General features: G+C 40.8%; 1 protein-coding gene across 1 annotated transcript; it reads right to left on the reverse strand.

Annotated features, from left to right (window-relative positions):
* Nucleotides 1-5,835: 5,835 nt before the first annotated feature.
* mid1ip1l (MID1 interacting protein 1, like) lies at nucleotides 5,836-8,134 on the reverse strand. The gene is made up of 2 exons (XM_084041012.1): nucleotides 8,007-8,134; nucleotides 5,836-7,273 (listed from the first exon to the last, which is right to left on the reverse strand). Exon 2 carries the CDS (start codon nucleotides 7,193-7,195, stop codon nucleotides 6,707-6,709), a length of 489 nt encoding a protein of 162 aa, XP_083897138.1. The 5' UTR covers nucleotides 7,196-7,273; nucleotides 8,007-8,134; the 3' UTR covers nucleotides 5,836-6,706.
* Between the last annotated feature and the right edge of the window lie 1,695 nt (nucleotides 8,135-9,829).

Here is a 9,829-nt window from a genome sequence, read left to right on the forward strand (position 1 = left end):
CTGACTTAAGTCTGGTTATAAATATAACCATAAGGGAAAGGACCATCATACATGCCCTGTTTTTTTATTTTTCTGGCTGAATTTAATAATTATATTTAACCACATTAAGCCCGGCGCCCTATTTTGGGCATGTCATTGTGGGTGAAGATTTTCAAAGCATATTTTTTTAAAATACCAGCTCTACAACATCACCATGTTTCACGATGCGTCATGATGTTTTGAGCTTGTTGATTGACTACTATTTTTTAATAATTTTAAGTAGGACTTAAGTGGTTAAATGTCAGACGTATGTGGGGTATGTGCAGATCTATTGATTGATTGAATACTTTGTTAACAGTTTGCTAAATGTACAGAGGTACAGTTATACTATAATGTTAAAAGGATAACACAAAAAGCCCTGAGGGCTTGTTTCCATTGTGGCACATACAATTCAATACTATACAAGAGATAATCAATACTAGGAGCAGTACAAGTATATTTACAGAAAAACTGTGGGGGTAATTTCTTTTGGCAAGCAAGAATACTTGTCTAGGTCCAGTTGTAAATTGCAACTGAATCTGTTAGACTAAATGCTACATCTAAATGCTGGCCATGACAGTGCAAGGTCAGCGCATTAGACACTTTGAGTACACGATTGCTTAAAACTACGATATCTGAAAGTGTGTTTTCTCTCCTCTATCAAGGTTGGGGTTATGTCGGTTTCTATTCCAGGTCACAAAAACACTTGATAATCTAAGGCCTCTGTAGCTAATGTAAAGATTAGGTTGAAAAAAGTAAATAATAATATTTTCTGTTATACAGTCCATGTGTTTTTCTATGGACTGTATAGTTTTCCAATGGCTCCGGCGACAACACAGATGGGCCTCTTGTAAGCGAATGTGGAATCGCTGACTTGCATAGTGAACACACACAGGCACAAGGATGCACACACACACACACACACACACACACACACACACACACACACACACACACACACACACACACACACACACACACACACACACACACACACAGTCACGCCATTGTGTAGTCCTTGATTTGCAGATTAGATGAAATGAAATAGCTGGCATGGGATGGATACAGGCGCTGACCTGTGGAGAACTCACCTCTTTATCTGTCTGTGATTCCCACTGGCTCTGTGACTGAGAACACAGCTTTTCAGCAACAAGGAATTTGCCTGATTGTTATCACCTACCAACCTGATAATTAGAGTAAACTGATTCCTAGAGGGACACGGTGGCTTTTATATACCTGTACAGCTGTTCACAGTGATAAACTTTATGAAATGACACAAAATGTTGATATACAGATCATCTGCAAATATCATCCTGATTTTGGACCATAGTATATGATTGACAATTGCAAGATTATTTTCTTGTTTGCTATACCTACAGATGGATGCCTGTAGGATTTAATAGAGAATGACTGAGGGGGCACATTTGCAGTGATGGACAGAAGGCCTCATTGACCTACATAAATGGCACAGATTGAGCTGAGACAATGCAAGAGGCATGTGTAAGTGCCCAGTGAGACTGAGCAGCGGGGATTGTCTTGCTCTGAGAGGCAGTCTGTGTCAGGCGTCTCCGGCAGGGCTCCACGCCCCCTTGAATGTTACATAACTCTAAACTGCATACATTCCGCCTCTATACAGTATGTTCTGAACATAGCCGGCGTGCTGATGATGCCTGCGTGGTCTAAAACATCAGGACTGTGTGACTTAACGTATCGCGTAGCTATTGCTTTGCCCCAGATCCTCACAGATTTCATGTCATTCTCAGACTGAATTCATACAGCCAAGACAGCAGTTTGCAACACACAAAACGATGTGCGTTTACCAGGCTAATTCAACACTCTGACATGCTCATTTGAGGGGCCTGGACAAGAACAAGAGTGCTTGGTACAGTCCAGCCCAGCCCCTATCAAAAAGAAAAGGGAATAGGGATCAGGGAAGGGTGGGAGTGGGGTGCGGTTGGGTGGGGGGGTAGTGCTGGCTCCGTGTTGAAGGAGCTCAGTGCGAAAGCATCTGCCCAAAAGAGAACATAGTGTTCCCGGTTTCACAGCTGCGTCCAAGAAGCTGACAAGACAAAAGAGTTACGGACGATCGCTTCCTTCTTTATACTGATATTGCTGTTTAGAATATTGCCTTGACCTGGAGATGGGAAAATACAAAATTGTATAAACTGAACATGGTAACAGTGACAATCAAAGGCTGAAGTACAAATAATTCCACTTCTTCCTTTAGTATTTATGTCAACAACCACAGATAATTTGGGGTTGTATTATATTGAGTAAAAAAAATGTGAATTCAGGCCAAGATTTCTATTAATGTTCTGACAATAACACTTTGTTTATTTTTAATTTCTTTTAATCAATCTAGTACTGAAGCAGTACTGAAGCTCAAGGACAGATTCCTCAAAAAGTAGATACAACTCAGACTACCAGAACAGGACAATTCTCTTCTGGGAGGCAAACAGCAGTAGTTCCGTTCTCAATAGTCTTGCTGCTCTTCTTCAGTTCAAGAGTTAGTTGTTCATGTTTGCAGAAATGTTACTAATGATTTGATTGAGCATGTCGGGTCTCATTAGGTTTGCCGTGCAGTACAAGGCAGTTCATTGTAAGCTTAAGCCATGTGCTGTGATGTGAGTTTCACCCACTCTAAAACCAGATGATGTTTACATAATGGTAATGCGCCTAGCAACACTGATCTGCAGGCATGCAAGCAGTATACATTACTGATCATAACAACTTGGAATAGCCTGTTTTTCATATCCCCAGTTAATAAAGTCAAAGATGTATTATTTATTTATTTATTGATGTCTGTCCTGATGAAGGTCTAACGACCAAAACGTCGACTTAATAAAGAGCAATTCTTTTGCAAGTTCCAGACAGTATGCTGGACCTCTTTCTATGATTTTATTATCAGAGATCCCCATTTGGATTATTTATTTTGTTGTTTGTTTTAGACATCTTTAACATTAACATTCACTTAGAATATCAAAGAATGGAAAATTGGTCGCCCATTTGTTTCTTAAGCCTGAATCACAGGTTGCAAACTCCAGTGGTTTATTTAAACATGCCAGGAGAACATAGAAGCAAAAGACATAGTCAATAGATTCAGGTGTTTGCTCTGGGAGCAGTGTTGTTGCCATAGCGAGGTGGAGACAAACACCTGTAAAACAGGCTACAGGTGTGGCAACCAGGAATATCAAACTACATTTGCTTTACTAGATAAAAGGCCTTATTTAAAGTCACGTGTATCAGCCCTTATACTGCCCTATCCAATGTTGAAATTGACCTACTTCATAAAGATACCACTCTAGGTCTGTGTCTGCTGGCTGGTTCTGTGCTGCCAAGTGAGAGTGTTACAGCCATCAAGCACCCCCTCATCAGATTGTTGAGGTGAAGTAAAGTTCAAGTTCAATATTTTATTACCATTCCAACCATGTTGAAATGATGATGACCTGGGCAGCAATACAGAAATACAGAAATGAAATGCCATGTAAGACATAACTAATATCTGCCAAGTCTCGTCTCTGTGATCACGCAGTCTATTGCTGGCCACAGCGGGGCCATGGAGTGGCCACGGCGTGTGCTATCATGACTTGCAAACTGCAAAAACCATGAGAGGCCTTTCAACATCAACCCGTCTTCTACAGTATGTCCTTAGCTCTGGACTCTTAATCCCCCATGAACATGTTGCATTGCACCCATAGCCCTTTGTGAAATGATTACCACCCAACTGCAAGACTGACACCAATGATATCAGCATTACAGCAATGGATGAGACAATAATGTTCAATAAAACATTGGATGACACAATCATCTTCAATATATTTACAGTATCAAAAGTGATAACTTGGAACGAGCACAACATGTCACCTGGTGTTAGAATAGTGCAGGTGTCCCAAGTATTGGACTTTGTTGCCTTATACTTAGTCCCTCTCCTTCCTAACACCTGCTGAGCAGGTTGAAATTAATCACGTTCATGCAATGCCTGGAGAACTCTCAAGTCTTGACTACAACGAGTGGTTGTATATGCTGGGAAGGGGCTCATTTTTAATTGTCCAGTCACCTCTCTATTTTATTACAATAAATATCACTGTCACTGACCTTTAATGGTAGTTGTATTGGATAATGCATTTTATCCTTAGAATATTATTGCATTTGACTAAACTGTCATTTAAATTGCTTTTACCCACCCTCATGTACCATAGATTAATTCTGATGTTTCATGGAAATGTTGAGTTTGATGCAATTAAATGTATTGTGATACTGAATGAGCAGATGCTGATAAACACTGGTCCTGGATTACATGCCATATTTGAAAGGAACCCCCATTTAAATTCATGTTAATTTCACTGTCTGACCACCAGCTGTCGTCTGTGATATTGAAGATTAACCCAGTTAACTTCAATGTGCTGAAGAACTGACCCATGCAGTCATTTGGTTTTGATTTGCTGCCATTTATATATGGTCCACTGTGAAGTAAAATGAAATAGGGACCATAGGCTCACACAAACAAAACTTGAGCCTGTCATGCAAGCTCTCAGTCCCAGCATGCTCCTAGTTGGGTTGGAATACCATAGTTCTTTCACCTTGCATTGCATGCAGGATGCCCTCCACTCTCTCCGGATGCCCTTCACTACTCTCCAATCTTTTAATCATTGCTATGCCTTTGAGAGAGGGGGGGGGGAAAAACCTTTGTTACCGGATTGGCTACTCTTGGTCGAGCTGTTGCTAAGGGGAGGGGTTGAGGAAATGATGGAGCTGGTGAGGATAGACGTTTTGAGCAAACTAACAGCTAGCTGTATATTAATATAATATTGTTTGTAATTTGTATTGTAATAGGATTTTGCAGAAATTGTTAATGTCTATGTGCTGTAATTTTGAAATCACCTTCATATTTGAAATGTTTTCTCATTGACAGAGTAATGACCTGGTTTAGCTGTCTCCCACCCAATACATTCTTATCTCCTGTCATGTCTGATTAGGCAGGGTAACTGATTTCTTTATAGCTGTCTTTAACCTGTTATAACCTTGTTTGAAATTAACAGCTGTGCTGCCAGTGTGTGAAATATGACATGGACTGTGAACTGCAGGTGTCTGTGGTATCATTGAATTATCCCTAGGTAACACATGGTTATTAGGTCTAGAATAGATATTTAGCTAGCCTCTCATTTGTCATAAGACAGCTTGAGGGCATTTCCCTTTCATATGTTGTGTGAATTCATCTGCATGTTTGGGTGTGCACATATATAGTTATAGGGATTTCCATCTGGTGTCATCTTTCAAGTTTTGGTCTTAAGTGTCCGTTTAGAATGTAAACATTAGAGATGGCATCATTTAAGGTCAAAATATGTTTACGTTTCAAGGCAGAGGGTGGAAAGATTTATTTACCACCAAATGTGACTAACGAGCTTTTAATGGCTTTAGTTGTAATACTGTATAGTGCATAGTTTTTGCAAGTGAAATTCTGGATTTTGTGCCATGTTCACCACAAAGCTTAGGTAGCATAACATTAACCATCTTGTGACAATTGTGTTTAATAAGCACTTGGTTGTTTTCATAACCCATTTCAGTGAGCTGTTAAAATCTGGGAGGCACTGGACTCTAAAACAATCATTTCACTCAGACGACCTTTAACTAAAGGATTACATGTATTAGGTTATTGAACTCAGAGACAAAATAGCACATGAAGTGGCAGGAGGAAACCAAGTTCAATTCATAAATCCCACCCCTCAAGCATGTCACACAATGTGCGTTTAGTATTCAGATACACCAAAATTGCTACTTTAGTAAACTAGTAAGGTGACAAAGTTAAAGACAAAGAAATTTGTTTTAAATTCTTTATTTAATTCTTACTGCATTTCTGCTCAATATAAAAGTTGTTCTTGAAATATTCAAGGAAAACATAGAAATGACACAACACCTTGTTTACCATCTTTTGTACCAGTCAGACAATGGGGACTAGAGATAACGGCAACTGAACAGGGCATGAATTATAGAAAAATTCAAGGCACACCATGTTACACGGGAATACCACTCAGTGACGAACAATGTATAAAATTCTTTAAATCAAGGCCATTACAGCCCAGATCACACAGTGTCGGACAGCCGTGTCACTCCCCGATAACAGATTGAGAAGTTATTTTTGGCAAGTGACGCAGTTGTACATCAAAGTATAAATAATTAGCCTTAAACCCTGCGTTAAAGAATTATTTGAAGAGGGACAGAATAACCAGCATTCCAAATTCTCATTCAATCATAACGTTTTGTTTTTGTAGTCAAGCCATCACAGAGACCTGGTTTCATTGACAAACTTTGAAATGAAAGACAGGGGAAGCTTCTGAATATCTACCAGAGCCGAGAATCATCAGGAACTTAAGCAGTAAACTCACAGGCTTAAAGTGTCCACTCTCAAATTGACAATGAGTTCACCTTACATTCCAAAAATCATTTTCATCCATGCTCAATGACGTCATATGCAGGTATCATTCACTTTCGAGTCATAAAACCAGTGGGGAAGGAGGCTGGGCGACTTGGAGTGTTGCTACTCAGAGGCAAATGCCCTGGTACGCTCACCATTCACAGGAGAGCATTTAGAGGAGATGGGGGAGGGGGGCTATGTGCATCAAGCAGTCCAGGTTAAAAAAAAAAAAAAGTTAAAGAAAAAAAAAAGTGGGTTGGTTTTGAGGCGCCTATCTCATCTCATGAAGTTTCCGCCGCCGATTTCCCTCTTGTAGCGGCTGGTGAGGTGGTCTGCTTGCACTGTGAGTTTTGACAACACTCCAAACAATCCCCTCAGGTGGTAGTGGAACTGATCTTCAAGGTCTGAGTTGTCATCAAGAGGAAAGTCCCCGGTTACCGGCTGCTTTTCCTCCTGTTTGACTGCCAGCTCCAGGAAGCTGGCCCCACTGCTCATTTCTCTTTTCAGCAGGCCCCATTCCATGTCGTTTTTTATGGACTTGAGGAGGAGGTAATGCTCATACATGTCCCTCTGCTTGTTGGGGCATGGCGGCACGTTGTTGTTGGTCTCCATCTGGCCAGAGGTCTGGCCCTCCAGTGGCACGTCCCTCAGCATGCTGGGTACCATGATGGTTTCATCCATATTGTTGGCCGCAGCTATAAAGCGGTGCATCATGTTGAGGAGGGAGTGCTTATTGCTAGCTGGGTCAATGTTGATCTGCATCATGGTTGAAGGCTTTGTTGGCTTAGTTATTGCAGCAGGTTGTTGCAGTAAGGCAGAGTTGCTTGATGTTGAGATTTCACTCTGCAAGGGAACGACATGAAAACGTGACTAATATGCACATCAGGTCAACTACAGCATTTGATCAGTCTTGCTAGCATCTGCATGCCTACTAAAGTAACAAGTGGGAGTAGGCTAGAAGGCTTTGTACAAAGTGTGCCTAGTTAATGCCAAGGTTTCGCACATAAACGTCTATTCAGCCCCCCCCCCCCCCCTTTTCTACTCTGTACAGTGTTTTATATTTGTTATATTATTATTGTATGTGTAATTTTTTTATGCTATGCTGATGAATTTAATACATAGGAGCTCAATGGAAACAAGTCCACAGGACTTTGGGGTTATCCTTTTAGACCAAGTGTATGACAGAAATGACTCGTGCCGTTTGCATTTCTGTCTAATAAAGTAGTCAATCAATATCCAAAACATCGACCGAACCTATAGTGTGAAGTGAAGTTTGCCAGGGTATGGTGACATTAACATGTTTTAGGAGGCAATTCAGTGCGTATTCAGCCTTCAACCTGATTAAAGCATAGAGTTATAATATATCGGATTAAAGCAGCACGACTTCCTGATCTGCTGTGTGGAAACCATCATGCATTTGGAGGGAGTAGCCTAAGCTAGGTTGACAACCGAAAGACAACACCTTGCCGCATTGACAACAAGTCCCGTCAGGCTGAAATTACATCCAACTTGACCTTGACATCGGAGTGAGTAAACAAACATACAGCTCGGAGATGGCATTAAACATTGTACCGACCTGAAGTACGAGGCTTGTTGGACGATGAAGTGGTTTCTTGATGATTAATAAATGTCCAATTCAAGCTTCTCCTCTGACTGCTACACACCACCCGCCGGGAAGAAAAGTGACAATTTCCCCACCCGCTGACGGGCGTAGCACGCTCTTTATAGCAGTGACACCGGGTTACACTGACACACGCCACGCCCCCTGGCCGATGTACAACTCCAGCTATTGGATAATACCGGTGACTATGGGCGGTCCCTCGCGTTGTCTGACACGAGGGAACCAATCACAGACCACATCATCAGTGTCAATCAATATGTTGTTTGTGGGATTGTCTGCGATCAGCCGTTAGCCCACGGCCCCACTTTAGTGTTGCCATGTCCGCTTATTGTAAGCGACTTGTTTTTCTGTAAAGTCGCTTGTAATTTAATATTTGTTAGTTGCGGGTTGCGGCTTTTGGGGCTTGTTTCTAAATTGTAAGTTGCTTATTTGTGCTTGTTTCCTATTGTTGATCAAACCCAGTGGTTCTCAAACATTTTCATGTCAAGGACCCTAATATGTATTTGTCTCTGCGGACTGAACATATTTTGTGCCATGGACCCGTGTCCGTATAACAGACTTGTGTTGTTAAAAATATTCCACATTTGTTAAACGACGCGTTGTGAGCTTGTAGATCGGCTATTTCCAAATAGCCGATGCACATAGGTGCTAATGTGGTATAGTGCTAATGTGGTATGGGCCCAAGTTGCTTCTTTTGGGCTTGTTTGCCTAAACCTGGTTGCTTATTTCTCTCAGAAAATCTGGCAACACTGTGCCCCGCTCGCAACTGCATACTTGCCCTCTTTTACCCCCTCTACCCCCGTGTGCACTGTGCAACCTCTAATACAATGCTGAATACACGAGTCTTTTTTCTTCTTCTTCTTCTTCTTCTTTTTTTTTTTTTTACAAAGTAGCACGTTCATTTGGTGAAACGAGTGTCAACATGGATGCATTTTTTAAGGAGCTTTCAACGGGTGTGGTCGTGATCGTTCCAATAATAAACGGCTTAGTTAATTATCATTGCCAATGCACGCAATAAAACACCAGCTGCCAATCTGCCAGTCTGATTAGATAGGCTTATTAGGCTAGTTGTTGCACGTTTCAACTTGTGCGACTGCGACTTGATCGTTGTGCAGTGCACACACATCCCTATCATTCTAGTCTCTGTAACCTAACCAGTCTATGGGGTTTCATCACCCTGACAACAATGTCTTACACAGTACTGCCTCCTGGTGTTTAGACTAACCCATTGATTAAAATAGTGGGCTGCATCACCAGTTCAGCCTCTGGGGGAAAGAAACAATAAAGTGAAATAATAATCATGATAATAATCATAATCATAGTTGTGTCTATGTAGCCTACGTCCTGTATTTTAAAAAGGAAAAAACCCAATTAAAATGTATTTAAAAAAAGATAATAATAAAATGCTCTTGTCAATATTTCATACATTTTCATTATTGTAAACTAACCAGGGTGTATAGTAGCCTATATATGTGAAATCTCACTTTGTAAGTAGCTGTGGATAAGAATGTAGCTGCTAAATGCCTAAACTGTCATTGCCCTCTATTACCGATCAACACAAATAAGATAGGTACAGTATTGATTACCCCCCCCAAAAAAAATTAGACAATTCCATTGTGGGTAGGCCAACCACTGACAACTAAAAAGACTGAAACTCAAAGTATGACATCTTGTTCTGTAAACACAAACGCTTATTAAAGTGCTATACAAATAAGGTTTATTATTATTATTAGGCCTTGTATTGTTGTTGTTGTTGTTGTTGTTGTTGTTACTACTGC

The sequence above is a fragment of the Gymnoscopelus microlampas genome, assembly GCF_963454915.1.
Source record: "Gymnoscopelus microlampas genome assembly, chromosome: 18".
Lineage (NCBI taxonomy): Eukaryota > Metazoa > Chordata > Actinopteri > Myctophiformes > Myctophidae > Gymnoscopelus > Gymnoscopelus microlampas.